The 21126-nt window shown below is 44.9% G+C and overlaps 1 protein-coding gene across 1 annotated transcript in view; it reads right to left on the bottom strand.

Annotated features, from left to right (window-relative positions):
• Positions 1 to 16699: 16699 nt before the first annotated feature.
• HFM1 (helicase for meiosis 1) overlaps positions 16700 to 21126 on the bottom strand; it is a 72486-nt gene continuing 68059 nt past the window's right edge. The window contains exons 29-31 of the mRNA XM_067538255.1: positions 17839 to 17929; positions 17416 to 17527; positions 16700 to 16875 (exon numbers count right to left, since the gene is read on the bottom strand). Coding sequence (XP_067394356.1) covers positions 16714 to 16875; positions 17416 to 17527; positions 17839 to 17929 — 365 coding nt within the window. The 3' untranslated portion in view covers positions 16700 to 16713. The remainder of the gene's footprint in view (positions 16876 to 17415; positions 17528 to 17838; positions 17930 to 21126) is intronic.

Raw genomic sequence — 21126 nt, 5'->3', positions numbered from 1 at the left:
AGAATCTAAGATTCACTGACTTTCAGTGGGACTTAGGAGCCTCAGTTCCATTGAAAGTCAGTGAGACTTAGGCTCTTAAGTCATTTAAACCCATTTAAAAATTTCATCCTGTGTCAATATTGAACTGAAAACCCAGCGTGGGTTCAGCCACTGTGTTAATACATGTACAGGAGTGCAGCTGAGACAGGACCAATGTCTATGGACACAAATTCAGCAGAGGTTCCAGGTTAAGCAGAGAAAACCCTCTCTAGATGTAATACACATGTGACAAAGGAATGCTGCTATGAGACAAGAGGCCTGTTACTTGACGGGGGTACGGACTAAAAAAGTTAATTCCTCTGTCACATGATTATAGGTTTATTTATAAAGGCATTTATGTGCAACCAGAAGATCTACTACCAAATACTAGCTGAATTCCTTCAAGTAAATTAACGGTCTTTAAATACCAAAACAAAAATATAAACAGGACAGCCCTTGTGTCTTCAGATATCCCCTGTCCAAGCTTCCAGACAGCAGCTCCCATCTGTCTATTTCTTCCCTAAAAGATATCTAGCTCCTTCATAAGGCATTCAGACTAATTAGACTTAGCTGCAACTGATTAACAACTCTGTGGGTAGAAGATCATTGGCTTCCTCCAGTGACACAGCTCAAGAAGGCATTCCTAGACAGGAGCCAAAAATTAGTCTGGAACATCTGCTGGGATTTAATCTCCTCCCCAAAATCTCCACTGTCTGGCTCAGCATGGTCTTTCCCTAGGGGGCATAATTTCAGATTTGTCATGTCTGCAACAAGGGCCTAAGGAGGTCCATTACAAGGGATGTAGATTCAGATGCAACTATCTTTACTTGCATGAAAGTGGGGAGATGCTGACTGCATCATGTTCCCACTTCCCCCCACTCCCGCAGGCTTCCCAAGAAAGCTCATCTGGAATTTTGTGGAGTTGGTGCTCTACGGGGTTTTGTGGGCATGGCTGTGTGGGGGTAGAGCAGTGGACCAAAAGTTCTCTGCAGAGCCTTGCTTTGCTCAGTACCTAAAACTCTGGGTGGAAGTTGATGCTGAAGCAACAGTAGGTGCTGCAAACTTCCCCCAATAGTTGCTGTTGAGCAGCTAGATAGGGACTTACCCAATGGCAGCATAGCTCCTGTAGTTATTGAAACCTATCAATGAAACAGCATGCAAAATACACCACCTAGAATAAAAGATGGTTACTAACCTTCTGTAAGTGTTCTTCACGATGTGTTGCTCATGTCCATTCCAATTAGGTGAGTGTACATGCCTCGTGTGCAGTTGCCAGAAGGCTTTCCCCCAGTGGTATCTGTAGGGTCGGCTCTGGAGGCCCCTGGAGTCGTGCCCTGATGGGACCCTTTAAAGGGCTCAGCGGACCCTTCACCCACTCAGTCCCTTCTTGCTGGTAGTCTCCAACAGAGGGGTGGGTGGGAGGGTCTTGGAATAGATATGAGCAACACGGCGCAAAGAAAAACTGTTACAGGTTAGTAACTGTTTTTAATTCTTTGAGTGCTTGCTCATGTCGATTCCAATTAGGTGACTCGCAAGCAACCTCATGGACGGCGGGGTCAACAGGACACTGATTGTAGAACCGCTCTACCAACTGCCGCATCGTGTCACCTGCCCTGTTTATATTGTTGTTTTGGTATTTAAAGACCGTTGATTTACTTGAAGGATGGATGACCACATTGCTACCCTACAAATGTCCTGAATCGGGACTTGAGCTAAGAAAGCTGTTGAGGCTGCCTAGGCCCTTGTGGAATGGTCTGTCAGCGCTGGAGCATGGACCTTTGCCAGATCATAACAGGCCTTGATGCAAGACGTAATCCATGATGAATTCCTTTGGGAGGGGACAGCTCGAGAAGCATGATGTACCAATGTTGGCACAGCCACACTGGAGCTACTAAGATTATTGTTGTCCTGTCCTTCCTGACCTTTAGAAGGACCATATGCACCTGAGGTATTGGGGGAAAGAACAGGTGCCTCCATCCATGGGATGAGGAAAGCATCTGCAATCGACCCCGGACTGTGGTTCTGGAAGAAGCAGAACTGTGTGCACTTCTTGTTGGACTTTGTCACAAAGAGATCTATCTGGGGAATCCACCAACTTTAGAAGATGCCGTTCATCACATCTGTGCAGAGAGACCACTCATGGGCAGATATTGCCCAGCTGAGGTAGTCTGCGAGCACGTTCTGTGAACCGGGCAGGTAAGAAGCTTCTATATGTATCACGTGGTCTATGCAAAAGTGCCAAAGGTCAAGGACTTTCTGGAGAGAGGAGCGAGCAGCACCCTGTCTGTTTATGTAGAACATTGCTGTAACGTTTTCTGTCCGTACAGTGACGCATTTGCCCTTCAAATGAGGCTTGAAGGCTTGACAGGGTAGACGTACTGCTCTTAGCTCTCTCACGTTGATGTAGGAGGACAAATCTTCCTGTGACCACAGTCCTTGGGTCTTGAGGTGACCTAGACAGGCCCCCCCAGCCTGTGTCTTTTGAAGTGCATACTATATTTTTCTTTTTTCTTTTGAAGTGCAGATATTGTCAACCTCAGTTTATATTTTGAAACCAATGTATCTGACAGGACAAGGCGCCATATATGGAAGTTGAAATTAAATTAAAAGCAGGTATCAGCATGTACTTCTCAAACCAGTAAGATAGTAAAATTTGACTTCTTGTCATACTGAATTTTTCTTTCACTGCTCCATTACGGGAAGCACTATTGTTATAATGTAAGTTACATAGAATCTTTCCTTGAGTAATGACCATAGCATTCTCCTGTATCCTTGGAGAATTAGTTGTTCTATCCCTTTTATTCAAGCCCAGTCACTTATTTAATGGTACAGTTCTATACCAGAAATAAATCGAAGACTTGAATGTACTCACTTGCAATTTTTTGTCTATAATTTCATTATATTTCAAGCTCTGTATTTTGTTTTTAGTAGCTTAGTAAAATTGCCTTATTACACCTGTTGTATTTAATTAACATTTTTTATTATCTCCAATAATATCTGTACGAAAGTTGTATGTAGGGACATAAGTAAGGATGTAGCTATTTTATGGTTGGTTGTGTATGTATCAGATTTAAAAAGCACAGAAGGATCAGGCATGGCCAGTACTCAGAAAGAAAGCCCTTAGTGCTGTAGTAATCACCACTGCTGAGTCAGTATGGGTTTGATCCAAGGTGCACTGAAGTCAGCCGAGTCTTTCCTTTGACTTAAATAGGCTTTTGACCAGGTTCTACAGAGGAAGGTTGGCAGGCTTAAGGCACTGGACTGGGATGCAGGAGTACTGGGTTCAGTTGCCAGCTCTGCACAGGCTCCTTGTGTGACATTTGGCTAGTCACTTAATTGTCCTTTGCCTTAGTTCTTTATCTGAGTAACAGAGTTCACTTACTGCTAGGGCCTCCTCACAGCCACACAAGGTGTAGCAGCTCGCTCACTTCTCTAGAGCTCCCTGTCAACGATCACTCCCGCAATTTCTCTTGCAGTGACTCAGTCCTCCAGATGGGTCATCATCTTAAGTCACCACCTTCCAGAGTCACAACAGTCCAAACTTAAAAGTCCAAAAAATGTCTTTAAACAAAAAAAATCCTTCTACCCTCACAGGAGCTATTCCTAATCTGTTTTGGGGGCTTAACCTGCAGGCCTTGCCCTGCCCTCACTGGTGTGGGTAAAAGATGGTTACTAACCTAATGTAACTGTTGATTTTCGAGATGTGTTTCTCATATCCATTCCAATTCGGTGTGTACATGCCTTGTGTACGGTTGCCAGAAGGTTTCTTCCCCAGTAGTACCTCTAGGGTCATCTCTGGAGCCTCCTGGAGTCATGCCTCCATGGTGCCCTATATAGGTCTCTGCCTCCCCTCTGCCTCCTCAGTCCCTTCTTGCTGGCAGGTTCCGACAGAAGGGTAGGTGGATGCGTCTTGGAATGGACATGAGCAACACATCTCGAAGAACAACAGTTACAGAAGATTAGTAACCATCTTTTCTTCGAGTGCTTGCTCATGTTGATTCCAATTAGTTGACTCGCAAGCAACCCCCTAGGAGGAGGGGTCGGAGTTCAATGGGATACTGATTGCAGAACCACTCTACCAACTGCCGCATCATCTCTGGCTTGTTGAGTGATAGCGTAGTGCGTCACAAAGGTTTGGATGGAGGACCACGTCACCACCCTACAGATGTCCTGGATTGAGACTTGAGCTAAGAAGGCTGTTGAGGCTGCCTGGGCCCTTGTGGAGTGGGCTGTCAATGCTGGGGCCAGGTTGTAGCAGGCCTTGATGCATGATGTGATCCATGACGAGAACCTCTCAGAGGAGATGGGGAGTCCCTTCATTCTATATGCCACTGCTATAAAAAGTTGGGATATCTTCCTAAATGGTTTAATTCTCTCAATACAAAAAGCTAATGTTCTCCTAAAATCTAAGGAATGGAGTCTCTGTTTGCGACCGCTAGCATGTGGTTTGGAGTAGAAAACTGGAGGAAAAATGTCCTGGTTTGAATGAAAATGCAATACTACCTTCGGAAGGAAGGCTGGGTGCGGTCGCAGATGAACCTTGTCTTTAAAGAAGAGGATCCGATGGCAGGGCTCTGAGTTCCAAAAATCTCCTGGCTGACATAATGGCCACTAGGTAAGCTACCTTCCATGACAGGTATAAGACAGAGCATGTTGTAAGTGGCTCAAATGGTGGTTTCATCAGTGCTGGCAGCACCAAGCTAAGGTCCCATTGGGGAACAAGTTGGCATGTTTGAGGGAACAACCTGTCGAGAACTTTGAGGAAGCGACTTATTCTGTGATTCAAAAAAACTGAATGGCCAGCCACCCATGTATAAGAAGCGAAAATTGAAGCTAGGTGGACCTTAACTGAAGACACTGATAACCCCTGATGTTTAAGATGTAACAGGTAGTCCAGAAGGAGGGGTATTGATGACATCTCTGGAGAAGTGCCTTTCTGCTTGGACCAAAGGGAGAACCACTTCCATTTTGCTAGGTAGGTAGCTCTAGTGGAGGATTTCCTACTTCCCAGGAGGATCTCTCTGACCTGCTCTGAACATTTCATCTCCTGTTGGTTTAGCCACAGAGCTTCCACGCTGTAAGGCGTAGGGATTGCAAATTCGGGTGACAAAGGTGGCCGTGATCTTGCATAATCAGTTCTGGCATTAATGGAAGACTAATAGGCACCTCAACTGACAGCTCAAGCACTGTGGTGAACCAATGCTGGCGCGGCCATGCTGGGGCTATCAAGATCATTGATGACTTGTCCTTCCTGACTTTCAGAAGAACCTTGTGCACCAGCAGTATCAGGAGAAAAGCATAGAACAGGGGCCCCAGTCAGAGCATGAGGAAAGCATCTCCAAACAACATGGACTGTAGTTCTGGAAAGAGCAAAATTGCATGCATTTCCTGTTGGACTTTATCGCAAACAGATCTATCTGTGGAATCCCCCATCTCCAAAAGATGTCGTTCACCACGTCTGGGTGGAGAGACCACTCGTGAGTGGATATCGACCTGCTGGGGTGGTCTGCGAGCATGTTTTGGGACCCCAGTGGGTACGAAGCTTCTATGTGTATCGTGGCGGCTATGCAGAAATGCCAGAGGTCGAGGGCTTTCTGACAAAGGAAAGAGGAGCAAGTACCACCCTGTCTGTTTATATAGAACATTGCTGTCATATTGTCTGTTTTTACTGCAAGGCATTTGCCTTCCAGATGGACCCTAAAGGCTTGACAGGCATGTTGTACCACTTTTAGCTCTCTCACATTGATGTGGGTAAGACAGATCTTCCGGTGATCACAGCCCTTGCATCCTTAGGTGACCCAGAGGGTCACCCACCACGTGTCTGACATGTCCAGTCACTAGGGTGAGGGTGGGGGACAGTCCTGCAAATGGGACTCCCATGCATACCACACTCTGGTCTAGCCATCAACGGACCGTGTCCAATACCAACATCAGAACTGACACTACCTTGCCTATGTGATCCCTGGAAGGTCGGTAAACTGAGGCCAGCCATGTCTTTAAAGGTTTTAGGTGCAATCTGGCATACTGGACCACCTAAGTAGAGGCTGCCAAGTGACCCAACAGTCTTAAACAGTTTCTGACTGTGATCATGGGTAACATTTCCAGCCTTTTATGATGGAGAGTATGGTCCGGAACTGTGCTTCTGGAAGGGAGGCCATGGTCAAGTTTGAGTCTATGACTGCGTCTATGAACTCGATCCTTTGTGTGGGGGCCAGAACTGACTTCTGTGCATTGATCAGGAGGCCTAGCCTGGCAAACATCAGGGATACGAACTCTATGTCCGATTCCACCTGTTGCCTGAAGCAACCTCTGATCAACCAGTCGTCTAAGTAAGAGTAGACTTGTATCCCCTTCCTTCTGAGGAACACTGCCACCATCACCATGCACTTCAACTATGGGGGCTGCTGAGAGGCAGAATGGTAGCACAGTGAACTAACTGGCAATGGGATCGGTTGACCACGAATCAGAGGAATCTTGTGTGCCTTGGGATGATTGACACATGGAAGTATGTGTCTTTCAAGTCCAGGGTGGCATAACAATCCCCTGGATCCAGGGAGGGGATGACTGATGCCAGGGAGACCATGTGGAACCTCAACTTCTTCATGTATCTATTGGGATTTCTCAAGTCTAAGATTGGCCTGAGACCTAACCCTTGGCTTTGGGAATTAGAAAGTATCAGGAATAGAAACCCTTTCCACTCAGTTCCAGTGGGACCTCTTCCACTGCTCCCACCTTTACGAGCTGCTGCACTTCTTGAATTAGAAGTTGCTCATGAGTAGGGTCCCTGAAGAGGGATGGGGAGGGTGGGGAACATGAGGGTGAAAGGGAGTTGAATTGGATAGAGTATCCCAGTTCCACTCTGCGTAGTACTCATTTATCTGATGTAATCTCAGTCCACATATGGTAGAAGTGGGATAAGCGGTTTAAAAATAAGAGGAGTGGAGGATCCAAGGTCTGGATGGGTACGCCATCCCCGGGCACATCCTCAAAAGTTATGTTTTGGCCTGAGGGTTGTTTCATTGGCCACTCACTATGGCTGGATGACGCCTGATAAAACAGGGTTACTTACCAGTAACTGTTGTTCTTCGAGATGTGTTGCTCATATCCATTCCAATATAGGTGGGTGCACGCCAGCGTGCATGGTTCTAGGAACTTTTTTCCTCTTAGCAGACCCCGTAGGGCCGGTTCTGGTGCTCCCTGGAGTGCCGTGCGCATGCTGCAGCACATGAGGCACTGGGCCCCGCAGTCCCTTCTTTCTGCCAACTCCGACAGCGGGGACAGAGGGTGGGTGTGGAATGGACATGAGCAACACATCTCGAAGAACATCAGTTACTGGTAAGTAACCTTGTTTTCTTCTTCGAGTGATTGGCTCATATCCATTCCAATATAGGTGATTAAAAATCAATACCTCAGAGGTGGGTAGGAGTTACCGGTGAGCTGCCCTCAGCATGGCTATGCCGAAACCCGTGTCCTCTCTCACCTGCTGAACGATGGCGTAGTGGGATGTGAAGGTATGCACCGACAACCAGGTGGTGGCTTTGCAGATGTTCTGCAGGGGCACTCCCTCCAGGAAGGCCGCAGAGGAGGCCTGAGCTCTGGTTGAGTGCGCTGTGATGACACCCGGAAGTGGCACATTCGCCTGCTCATAGCAGCATTTGATGTAGGATGTAATCCATGCGGAGATGCGCTGGGTGGAGACAGGTGATCCTTTCATCTGGTCCGCCACTGTAATGAGGAGCTGCGTTGATTTCCGGAGCGGCTTTGTCCTCGATGTAGTAAGCCAGGCCTTGTCCCATGTCTAGCGAATGCCATCTCCGCTCCTCCTCCAAATAGTGCGGTTTGGGAAAAACACAGGGAGAGATTTATCTTGGTTACGAAGAAATTGGGAAACCACCCTGGGCAGGAAGGCTGGACGCGGCCTCAACTTCACCTTATCTTTATAGAATACTGTATAAGGGGGCTCCGAGGTCAAGGCCCTTATTTCGGAGACCCTCCAAGCTAAGTAATGGCCACCAGGAAGGCTACATTTCATGAAGGCATAAGCAGGGGGCATGAAGCCATGAGTTCAAAGGGGAGCCCCGTGCATCTTGAGAGGACCCGGTTGAGATCACAGGGAGGCCCCGGGTCACAGACCTGCGGGTAAGCCTCTCCACCCCCTTGAGGGACTTGACTGACATGGGGTGGGAGGGCAGCGGTCTCCTCTCTAGCTGCTGATGGAAGGCCAAAATGGTTGCCAGGTGAACCTTCAGCGAAGCCAACGCTAGACCCCAGAGCTTTATCTGGAGCAGATACTCGAGGATCATCTGCAGAGGCGAGAGGCTGGGTGGAATGCCTGGGGACTCCGCCCAAGAGGTAAACCATTTCCACGTAGCCTGATACATGACCTGTATAGAAGGTTTCCTGCTGCCCAGCAGGACTTGTTGGACCTGCATTGAGCAAGCTCTCTCTCCCTCCATCAGCCAGAGAGCCTCCAGGCCATGAGCTGCAGGGAGTCCAGGTCCGGGTGCAACCGACAACCGTGGTCCTAGGAGAGATGGTTGTGACGCCTCGGGCCGGAGCAGTGATTATGACATCCGCCCTATCCCTGTTTATTTTCAGTAGGACCTTGGGCAGGAGTGGAATGGGTGGGAACGCGTACCTGAGGGTCCCCATCCAGTCACTGAGGAACGCATCCGAAAGCGACCCAGTCTCACGACCCCGGTGCAAGCCGAACCTTGGCACTGCGCATTCCAAGCTGACGAGAATAGATCCAGCTGGGGGACACCCCACTTTTGGAAGATCGTAGTCACTACCTCTGGGTGCAGCGACCAGTCGTGGCGGGGTAGAAATGACTTGCTGAGGTGGTCTGCCTCATCATTCCTCACCCCCAGGGACTGAGAGGCAGTCAAATGGAAGTTGTGTCTCACGGCAAAGCCCCACAGATGGGTAGCTTCCTCGCAGAGAGCCGAGGAGCACACCCCTTCCTGCCTGTTTATATAAAACATAGCTGCAGTGTTGCCCATCAGCACCTGCACCACTCTGCCTGCCAGGAATCAGAGGAACAGCCTGCACGCTAGGTGAATGGCCCTCAGCTCCTTCACGTTGAGGTGCAGGCACCTTTCCTTCCACAACCAGAACCCCTGAATGCTCAGATTGGCACCGATGTATTGGCTCAGGTTGGCTCCAAGACATTGGAGATTAAGATGACCGACGGGACCAGTTCCCTGAATGAAACACTCTTCCATACTGCCCTGGGGGATCTCCACCAGTCTAGGGAGGCTAAGGCGGGCGGGGAACTGTGACCACCCAATTCCGTGGGTGTCTGCTCGGCACATACACCGAGGCCAACCATGCCTGAAACGGCCTGAGACTCAGGCGAGCTAGTCTCACTACATACGTGCAGGCCTCCATGTGGCCTAACAGCTGTAGGCAGTGCCTGCCTGTTGTCGTGAGGCATCGGTGTAGCCAGGGGATGATAGAGACCATCACCTCGAAACGTGGCTGAGGTAGGAAGGCTGTGGCCTGGGAAGCGTCCAGGGTGGCCCCAATTAATTTTATGCGTGGCACCAGGGTTAGAATGGATTTCTGCTTGTTTATGAGAGTCCCAGCCTGCTGCACATGGGGAAAGTGAGGGTCACACTCTCCTGCACTTGGAACCCGGACCTGCCCCATATCAGCCAATCATCCAGGTAAGGGAAGATTCGTACACCCTTTTGCCTCAGATGGGCCGCTGCTACAGCCATGCATTTGGTGAAAATCCTTGGAAGATGGCCAAAGGGCAGGGCTGTAAATTGGTACTGGGAGCCAGCCACCGTGAAGCGGGAGAAGCGCCTGTGGCTGGGGAGGATGGACATATGAAAGTATGCATCCTTGAGGTCGAGGGCAGCATACCAGTCTCCTGAATCCAGGAAGTATGGGTCGCAGGTCCCCCCTATGCTTTTTTAAATGACTTGTCTGCAGTCATCCAGTAGGAAATCAGGACTACAACTCAGGTCTCCGGAGTCAGAGTCCAGTGCTCTATTCACTAGGTCACACCGCCTCCCCTTGGGGATGCCCATTCGGCATTGAAGGGCCTTAACCAGTTCAGGGCAGGACAGGGCAGGTCCAGGAGAGCAGCAGGGGTGCCACCCTTGGGCGCACTATCAAAACTGTCTCCTACGATTGTCCAACCCCCTGGGAACCCCTGCTGGGGGGGTGAGGACGAGCCGGGGGGATGATTCCGTCTTCTAAACCCCCTATTTCTGTAGGATTGAAAGGGCCTAGGTGGAGGCCTTGGTTGCCACTGCGCCTGGGGCCATGACTGTCACCTGGAAGCCTGGGGCATGTACAGGCCCAGGGAGCGAAGCGTGGCCCTGGAGTCCTTCAGACCGTGCAGCCTCGCATTGGTCCGATCAGAGAAGAGGGCCGACCCATCACAGGGGAGGTCCTAAATTGATTGCTGCCCCTCCTGGGACAGGCCCGAGGATTGCAGCCACGAGCACCGCCTGATGGAAATGGCGGATGCTATGGCCTTACCCGCCTAGTCAACAGTGTCTCTGGACATTTGGAGCGCTGCCTTAGCCACCGTGATTCCTTCATCAGGTGAAGTCGGTGGCCTGGTCCTGGGGCAGGGCCTCAGCAACCCACCTTAGGGAATCCCACAAGTTAAGATTCTCTTTCCCCGGGAGGGCCTGATGGTTGGCAGTCCTGAACTGCAGGCTGCTGTGGAGTAATTCAATTTTTTTTTTTTTTAAACAATTCCACAACGTTATGTTGTGTTTGTTCTTGGGAATGGCACCAGGTGGGCCATGCCCGTTCCGCTGGTTGGCTGTGCCCCCCACCAGGATTCCCGGGGCCAGGTGAGTGAATAGATACTCGAACTCTTCGACCGTACATGATACTCTTTCTCGGGCACCTTCGACATAGGGGTGACCGAGGAAGGGGTTTGCCACAGAGCCTTAACAATATGAGGACCCTATTGTGGACTGGTAGGGCCGCTCGCGCTGGGGCAGTTGCCACCAGCACATTGGCGAGGGTATCAACGGCCTTTACTAACTCTTTGGCCTCCAGCCCCAAATTAGAGGCCACTCTCTTGAGCAGCTCCTGGTGCGCCCTGAAACCCTCCAGGGGTGCCATGAGGTTCCTGGGGACCGCCTCGTCCGGGCCATGGGGTCCGACTCCTCGTCCGAGGAGCAGTGACTGTGGGCCTTCTGCTGCGCCCAGGGCACGGACTGCACCCCTAATGACAGGGTGGATTGGGGGCCCTGGTCCCATCTGGGTGCCCCATGGGGCCCAATAAGGCCATTGACCCTGGGGCCAAACTGGGGCTGACTGCCCCCTGCTTTGACGCCTTGTGGGGGTATCAGCTGTCCCGACGACTGTTTCCCCTGTGGAACCCCGGACAACAAGACAAGCGGCCGTGGCCTGTCCTTGGTCCCAGGTGCCGTGCCACACCAGGGACCGACTTCTCGCCACCTCCGACATGGAGGACAACGAGGACCACCTCCATCGCCTCGGGCAGTGCCCAGAGACAGAGGTGCACTCCGAAGAACTCTCGGTACCAGAGCCTCGGTACCGAGGACATTTGCGGTGCCACTTACGCCTTGTGATCGAGACTGGTGCCGCTCCGAACTCCGCGGTGCCGAGCCTAACACCAGTGACCAGGTTCCACGTCGGGGCCTGCACGGTGCAGGGTCCGCGACTTGCGACCGGGTTCCGCACCGCCTCAGTGCAGGCGAACCTCTCGATGCCAAGGTCTCTGACGATGACCGGGTTCTGTGCCGCCTCAGTGCGGGTGAACTCCTCGGTGCTGGGGATCTGGAGCAGGAGCCGTCTTCGAATTCTCCTCATCTTCGGCACTGGGGATGCTGCTCAGTGCCGAATCAAATCCAGTGCTGGCGGTGCGCTCTGCACCGAGGTGACACTCAGTGCTGAGGTGGAGCGGGATGGCTCGGATGCCGAGCAGAGCAACGTGATAAGAGCAAGGCTTTAAACCTGATCTCTCTGTCCTTTTGAGCTCACTGTTTAAATGCCTTGCATATCTTAGTCTTGTCTTTCCTGTTTGCTCTTCCCCCAGGCACTTAAGGTACCGAGCGTGGGGGTGGCTCAAAACAAGGTGGCCGGGACATAGCCCGGCCATCTTAAGTCCCTCAGGGACTTCTTATCTAACTACACTGCTTACAACTAACTAGAGTACTTCGACTAACAAAGAGTTCAAAGAAGGGGAATGGCACTTGCAGAGAGCCAGGCTAGTTCCATGTGACCGTCACGGGCGGAAAGAAGAAACTGAGGGGGCATGGGGCCAGCAGTGCCTCATGTGCCGCGGCATGCGCGCGGCACTCCAGCAGGCACCAGAGCCGGCCCTATGGGGTCTGCTAAGGGGAAAAAAGTTCTGGGAACCATGCACACTGGCGTGCACCCACCTATATTGGAATAGACATGAGCAATCACTCGAAGTAGAAGCCTTCTTTCTATTGTTTCTGCTTCTCCTACGGCTAAAGTTCTGCCTCTGGTTAGGCTGGTAGAAACGTGGAAGCAGCTGTAGTCTAAAGTGTCGTCTCTGGGGGAACCGGTGTATGCAGACCCAGAAACTTGAGGGTGGGCCTGGAGTCTTTAAGACTGTGCAGTCTATAGTCAGTTTGGTCTGAGAATAGTGACTAGCCCTCGAAAGGGAGGTCCTGTACAGTTTGTTGGACATCTAGGGGGAGGCCTGAGGCCTGCAGCCACAAGAAGCATCACATTGTTACCCCTGAGGCCATACCATGGGTGTTGCATAAGATGTAGAACCAAGGTCCATTTGTCAACATTTAACATGCCAGTGCACTTTTTGTAAGAAAGTGTTAATTTCTATATCCTTGCTTAATTCCAACACAATTATACTCTGCCTATCTAAAATCCACATTCAGTATCAATGAATATGAGATTATTCTTCAGTTACTGTGCTAAACTATTATGTAGTGCTGCTGTGTGCTGTTAAACAGCTATTGCATTACACCCTAGACACGGCTGCAGTTCACAAGTAGGTGAGATAATTTTAAAATGAATGGTGGGGGTGTAAAGAGCTTTAGGGTAAAAGGTACTATGTAACTGCAAGTTGATGATATTAGTGCTTTTCAAATTAAACAGATGCCTGCCATGTTGCAAAATGAGAAAAAAAAATGTATTTATCATTTATCAATATTCCAACCACAGTTCCAGATATAAGATAAACAACAATTTAAGATCAAAGAACTCTATAGAAGACTCATATTGAACATGGTGATTTCTGTGTCAGTTACTTAAATAGGATTATGTGGGATGTGAGGGCAGAATATGACCTGGAGTCTTAATTATTCACTTTAACAAAGATATAACAGGATACTTGATAGGTGCAGTACATTTAGGATGGTGTTCATTGGTCTCGAAAATAGAGGCCATGTCATGGCAAATTACATACAGGCAAAGTATGCTAGCTCATGAAAAGAAAACAGCAATTTTTTTTAAAAAATCAGGTCAGGGCTGGATAACCTCTGAGCAACTCCAATGCACCATTCAGAATGGGACCAGCACTTATGCCACCACTTATATTGACCATGGCAGTCTTAAATATTACATAATTCTTGAAGTAGACGTATGTATTTACTATACATAGTCCAGTGTTTTTTCATGACTACCAACACATTTGATATGTATACTAGTAAGACCAACTTTACTTAGACTTGGCTAAGTTTTGCTGATACTGCAACAAACCCATTTCTTCTACCTGTATTTGCTTTCAGATGGAACTACTGCATGTTAGTATCAACTAAATACTGCTGAGAAGACCTACTAATCTTAGGTTTATCACCTGTGATCATGATCAGGCATTGCAACTATTTATTAATCAGAAAGTTGAACAATCAGAAAACGGTTGTCACCATATTAAAAATAAAACAACTTTCCTTCCCTTAAGACTTGAGAACATTTCAGCGTGTATTAATATTTCCAAACTCTTTTTCTGAAAGGGAATTACACTTTAAAGAGTCATAGAACCAAAATGAATAATGAAGTAAAAGTGTCAAATGAAACAATCTAATGAAATACTGCAAGCTTTTCTATTTTTTACCCTAGATTCAGCATTACTAAAAGGACACTGCAGTATATAAAAAGGCTCATATCTTTTGAGATCTGTGAAATACTGTTACTATTAACAATAGCACAGTTTTATTTTCTAAGTACATTATAAGATATTGATTTGTTGTGAAAGGAAAGAAAGTCAGGATGTGATCTAGTAAATGAGGTGAAAAATAGTCACAAACAATAGTCTTGAAGGTAGTAAAATGAATTTATTATCAAGTGTTCTGACTATACACCAAAATGGAAATAAAAGCTTTTTCTATTAAAATAAATATGACAGTGAATTACACACTAATTGATGATATTCCCCAAAGCATGGAAGATAGGTTATTGATGAACAGCATATGAAATGAAAAAGTCATATGGGGAGGAAAATCTATCAGGAAAAACCTGAAATTAGAAAATTAACCAGTTTGAAGATTTAAAAAATCCAGTAATAATTACTAACGCGTACACTTGGGTAAGCTTTAATTTAAGGGGAAAAGAGAATAACTTCAAGGATAACGTCTTCAAGATAATATTCTCAATATAAAACTATTAAAAGTAGGTGAAGTACCAATGGTCAAATTCACGTTGTGTTCAATTTTGGGGCAAATACAGGGCACACCTAATTTTGCAAAGGAGCAATAATATAGGCCATGTTCTGCACCATACACAGCTCACCAAAGAGCTCTTCATATTGGCATATATCATCTCTTTCTGAAGAAAAGGGCTACCATGTTTACTCTTTTTCTACTTTTTTGTAGGTTGGAAAATACTTGGAATTGGCATTGTCAATATAGATTTATCATGTAATATGTGTTTTTAGCTCTTTTGTCTTCTCTTACTGTTGACGGTCTCATAAAAAGGAAGGTTACCATAATTCCATAAAATGCTGATTTCTAAAAAATTCAGTTACAATAATTTGCTATCACGATCTGTAGTTGCGTGTACAATCAAAACTAAAAACTTATTACATAATAAATCTAAATTGACAATACTAATTTAAAGCACTTTCCAACCTACAAAAAAACTAAGATCTAGGCCTCAATGAAGACAACTCAATGTAAATATCTCACTCAATGTGCAAATGTGGCCAAAACAACCAACAGGAGAGGAAAGATAAATTATTTTGAGGGGGGGGGGGGGGGGATTAGAAATACCGCTCATTTTGGTTAGGCACTAAACACCATCAACTCCCACTGAAGTTGTCAACTCACAGAGTGCTCAACATATTATAGAACCAAATCCAGTTTGTCAAAATGGGGTGTATTTTTGCATTCTAATTTTCAATTGTGTAGCTTCTGTTTGCTTGTCTTGACTGTGTTTTCTAACTCATTGTCTGTTCTGATTTATTCACCCAACACTTTCTAAACTGAATATTATGGAGGATAAGAAAATCAAAAATGCAAAACCAAAACAATGGTATTTCCTTACGTTTGAGTGTTTAACAGTGCAACTATAACATTTTCTTAATATAAATTTGTATGTAATATTATGTATTTCCATAACTATATTAATTTGGGAAGCCTAATAGTCAAACACTGGTGCTATAACTGGATGCTTAAATCCAACATTAGTATGTAGAAATCATTTTATAAGTTTAAGTGGCAATGTCAACACCCAAATGCAACTTCTAGACATCCTTTGAGGAAATATTTTTAAACTATCTTGTGGTGCATCCTGAGATACATTTTGCATGGAAAATGCTATACAAAGTTTTAATGTTGACAAATATATTATAGATTTATAGCACTTTAGAAAGAAATATAGAGTACAGAATAAATTAAATAATTCATTCTATTTCTTTTTATTTGTAAATCTCATTGTTTCCAAAAAAATTAGTATTACAAAAAATTCATTCTAAATGGGATACCTAGCAGACATCAAAAAACAAATAGCATAAGAAATTTATTAGTGAACAACATTTCAGTTACTTGGAAACGTGTTTTCTGAGCAGATGCATATTACAAATAGCATCTTTGTTCTCAAATTACATATGATTTATTTTTAAAAATGCTTAGCTTGAGAACTACCCCCTTTAATGAGAGACTTTCAAATATTTTTATCGTTCCAATCCTGAAAACAGGAAGTTAGCTAAACAAAGATTTGAATAATTTTTAAAAAGATAGAACATACATGGAATTCTGTAAATAAACTAGCTAGCAATTTTGTCATTATCTAGTCTGTGTAGCAAAGATGGCTATTAATGAACAGCTATTAAAAAATTCTCTAACTGTTTTTAAAGTTTTCATTCTGGAAATGAGAGCATAACATGCTTCAGCACTTACAATATATCTTGTTTATGTTTTAGAAAATGCCATCAAATATTCCAAGAAAAGGCTTAACATCATTGGTTTCATCGTCTGAAAGATATCTAATGAAAATGAAGCAAACCAAAAGAATTAAATTGCGTACAATACAGTATTACAAAAACCATGAAATTAGAATGTTATTTATAGTAAAGCCAGGAAAGATCTGTATCTGCAAAATAATTTTAAAGTCTATTTCTTTTCATGAAAAGCTAATTACAACTAGTAAAATGAGGACTCGTAACTTTTTAAACTTGTTTCATTATAAAGAGCTTTGCATATGGACCAAGATCCTGAGGTGCTCAGTACCTTAAAAGACAGACTCTACAACAGCATACATAAATTATTTTTATTACCTGACATCAATTTCCTTTTTCCTTTCTTTGTTGCAAATAAAAAAATTGCTTTTTTCACTGAATTGAGAAGAACCTGAGATTATTTCTGAGCTTGGAGTAAACTTTATGTTTTTCAACTCTAGTGGAGGATTTGGATGTTTTCTTTCTTGAAAGCTGAACTGAAATGTAAAGGTTACAAAATAAACATGACTAAGAATAACTAATTTTAAGATAAACTTCCATATTGTAATAAACTCTAATATATATATTAGCCTGCAATCAAAGCTATGCTTACCATGGTATGATTCTAAACTCTAGAAATAAAGTATTTTATATATAAAATTGAGATTACACTAGTCAATGGGATATAAGCATAATTAAGGTTCAGCATGTGGTTAAGTGCTTTGTTGAATCAAAGTCTAAAAAACCAACTGGGCTTGTTGAAATCAGTTCCTGCATAATGGAGACTATAGGTGAAATTCAGGTCCTATTTCTTTCTGTAGCGAAGGGCATACAAAGCTGAAAATGGTTGAATATGCATATTTTAACAACTAAGATATTTTTGTGGAAAGCTGTGTGAACAGACACACCAGGCAGCCAAATATCCACAGAAAACTGAACATGGCAAAACTGAGTAAGTCGAATACAGCAAACATGTTCACAAAAATATCACTTCACTTCACTGCAAAAAATCCTGTTATAAATATATCTTTACTTACAGTACTTGTATTTCCATACTGTAGAGACAATTTCATTTCCGATGGTGCATTTAATGTAGAAAAGACAGAATTCTGTAGATGAACATCAGGCTTATCTCGTAACATGCAAAAACTGAAAATGTAGAAAGTTTGGATAATTTAGTTATTTATGCATAAGCATATGTGGATTTCTCAAAGTTCATTGCTTTCAATTTCTATCACTCCACTTCTAAGTTTATTTAAAATAATTAAAAAATTAACAATTTAAAGTGTTTTTTTTTTAAATGTTCAAACTTCTGACTTTAGAGCTTGTATTTCAGCGACTTAGCCCTCAAACTTTCCCAAAATCTCATGGACACTCTTGTACAAATTTAATAATACACATATCCCTCAAGTACAGACAATGCTTTTACTGAACTGAATCATAACTAGTATTATACTTACTTTTTTGACATGTCACTTGTGACTTTGCTGTCTGCGTTTTGGAATAGTGGTTTACATTCTATTGTACTTTGAAGGCAGGTGTTTCCATATCCTATATGAAAATTTTAAATTACAGTCACAAAATAGCCAAAAAATCCTTGTGAATCCTTTCAGGCATTCCAGAAATCATAGTCTCAGGCAGGAACTTTAATATTTGTCAAGGTTTTAATGTTTGTTTGGGTTTTGGGTTAATTTAAAAATGTTGAGGAAAACAGTCAAATAAGCTAGTCAACCTGAAGAGTCACATATCCTCCAAAAGATTTCAAGCTATTTCTTTCTTACTGTTCCATGTGTGTTGGTCTTGCACCACTACAGAAAAAACTGAATGGGCCAAATATTCTGCTGGTGTAAATCCATAACCTCAGTGGATCAACTGACTGATAGTCCTTGTGGTTCCTTGGACTGGAACCTGAATTGGGGATCAGGAGACCTATGTTCTATTCCTAGTTCTGCTGTGTTATTTTGAGCAAGTTACTTTACTTCTCTGTGCTTCCACTTCCCTTCCCACTCTTTGTCTGTCTTTAACTGTTTGGATTTCAAGCACTTCAGGGCAAGGACTGTATATGTTGTACTATGTGTTTATACAGTGTCTAGGCATAATGGACCCCCAATTACAGTTTATATTGGCAAAAATGGGACCCAAAAATTCACCACAGGTAGAGAAGTTGGAAATGGAGGTTACTTACCTGTAACTGGGCTTTTTTGAGATGTGTGGTCCCTATCCCTATTCCACATGTGGTACGCAGGCACCACATTCACCTGACAGCGGAGATTTCTAGCAAGTAGTGTCCTTGCCTGTGTAGTTACTCATTCCTGTACTGAGGTGGTGGTAGACAGACAGCTGTCGAGATCCTCCTCTTACATGAATCAGACAGGATCCACAGCAGAGGGGAAAGAGGGTGGGTGGTAGAATACAGATAGGGACCACATATCACAGAGAATCTCCAGTTACAGGTAAGAAATCTCCATTTCTTCTCTAAGTACTGGTCCCTAAGTATATTCCACACCTGGTAAGCAGCATTCAAATAGGAAAAGGGTGAGAGGATTCAGTTGATAAAGATGTCTGTAATACTGCTGTCCCAGCTGCTGCATCTGCAGAAGAGACGTGGAATAAGGTGTAATGTTTTGTGAACATATGGATGGAACTCCAGGTTGCTGCCTTACAAATATCTAGTATAAGTACTACTTGAAGAGAGTTTATTGAGGTTACCTGTCCTCTAGTAGAGTGGGCCCTCACTCCCTCCACTCCCTCCGGAGAAGGGAGATGTGCCAACTGATAAGAAGTGATACAGCCAGAGATCCACTTAGAGAGTCTCTGAACAGATAATGCTTGTCCCAATGACCACTCTACTATTGTGACAAAAAATCTAGGCGTTTTCCTGATTGGTTTCACTCTTTTCAGGTAGAAAGCTAGAGCCCGTCTAACATCAAGGGAATGAAGTCTCCTCTCCCTCATTGGAAACATGAGGTTTTAGAAAGAATACAGGTAAGTGAATAGATTGATTTATATGAAACTCAGAAATTTCTTTAGGGATGAACTTTGGCTTAAAGTGAAGGGAAACCTTCTCCTTATGAAATGTGGTGTATGGCTGATCAGCCACAAGTGCTCCCTGTTCACTCACCCTTCTGGATGATGTAATGGCAACGAGAAAGGTGATCTTCAAGGATAGGGACATCAACCAGATGACCAATGGTTCAAAGGGTGGCCTGTTAAATATCGAAAGTACAAGAGTGAGGTCCCAACAACTGCAGTGTTGGCTTCACTACTGATAGGAAGGTCTTTGTGATTCCCGTAAAGCATCTGATTGTAATCAAGGGAGTAAAAATAAAATAGGCCTCTACTGGAGAATGGAAGGCACTGATTGCTGCAAGGAGAACCTAGAATGAGAGCTACTGGACAGTCCTGATGTCTTAAGGGTGAAGAGGTCATCTAAAATAGTAGGACTGCCTCCTGATTCTGGGGATCACTGTTTATTTTGCACTTCAGTAGAGAAATGTCTCCATTTAGCTGGATAGCAGTTTCTGGCAGAGACTTTCTGCTGTGACTAAGAATAATTTGAACAGCCTTTGAACATTAAGGCTCTTGGCCTGTTGCCCATCCAAATACTAGGCCATGAGGTGCAGAAGGTCCAGTTAGGATGTGTGATCTTACCATTCTCCTGAGTTAGCAGATCTGGGAGGGGGTGGATGCTGATGAGAAGATGGGTTGATATTCATAGGTGGCCTTGAAACCAGAACTGTCTGGGCCAATTGGCTGTGATGAGAACGACTATAGTTTTGTCATGACAAATCTTTTCCAGAACTTGTGGTAGCAGAGGGTTGGCAGGAAAGGCATACCTCTGGGTCTGTGCAGAACAGAAGGGCATCACTCTTGGAGTCCCAATACAGTTTGATTGGAACAGTATAGGTTGAACTTGTTCACCCAAACAGGTCCCAGAATGGCATTCTTCACTAAGTGAAGATTTCATTCAGGACTAAACTGTGTATCTATCTCCAACTTGTATTCTGTGGAGAAGTGCCTGCTGAGCTTGTCAGCCAGAGAGTTTTGCACAACTGGGAGATATGTTGCCAAGAGTGTGATGTGGTTCCTGATACATAAGTTCCACAAGTGTACCGCTTCTAGATAGAGCAAAAGATATTTCTCTTCTCTCTCTTTTTTTTTAATATAGAAGACAGTTTTCATGTTGTCCGACATCATCTGGACATGTCAGGACTGTCTGAGAGAACACTGCAGACCAGTCAGACTGCCCTTAATTCTAGGAGATTGATCCTGACCACCTGAGGTGTCCACCTGGCTTGCGCAGTGTGAGTGCCCATGTGGGCTCCCCAGTCTATGAGGGAAGATATTGGTGGAAGGAAAGGGACTCCAGCATTCACCTTCTCTGGGTTCATCCACCATACAAAGGAAGCAGTGACTGTGTCAGGGATTGTTATCTTGGTATTCATGTTGTCTCTATCTGGTGAGTAAACAGACTGAAGTCAAGTCTGTAGGCAATGGAGGTGAAGCCTAGTGAACGTTTACAAAAAAATTTATGTAAGTATATGAGGCTATGTGGCTTAGTAGGGAATGAAAGACTTTGACTGTGGTTCGAGATCTACAGGTGATTTGTCTTATTAGGCTGTTCATGGCTTTGAATCTGTTGATAGGGAGGGTATGCCCTTACTGAAGTGGAGTCTAGGGTCACTCCTATAAAGTCTATGATTTTTGTGGGAGTCAAAGAAGACTTTTCTTTGTTTATGCAGATTCCC

The sequence above is a fragment of the Emydura macquarii genome, unplaced genomic scaffold (genome assembly GCF_026122565.2).
Source record: "Emydura macquarii macquarii isolate MOO-44397 ecotype Brisbane River unplaced genomic scaffold, CSIRO-AGI_Emac_v2 contig_480, whole genome shotgun sequence".
In the NCBI taxonomy this organism is placed as follows: domain Eukaryota; kingdom Metazoa; phylum Chordata; order Testudines; family Chelidae; genus Emydura; species Emydura macquarii.
Note: the sequence above shows the minus strand (reverse complement) of the source record. Positions and strands in the feature narration are given on the sequence as shown.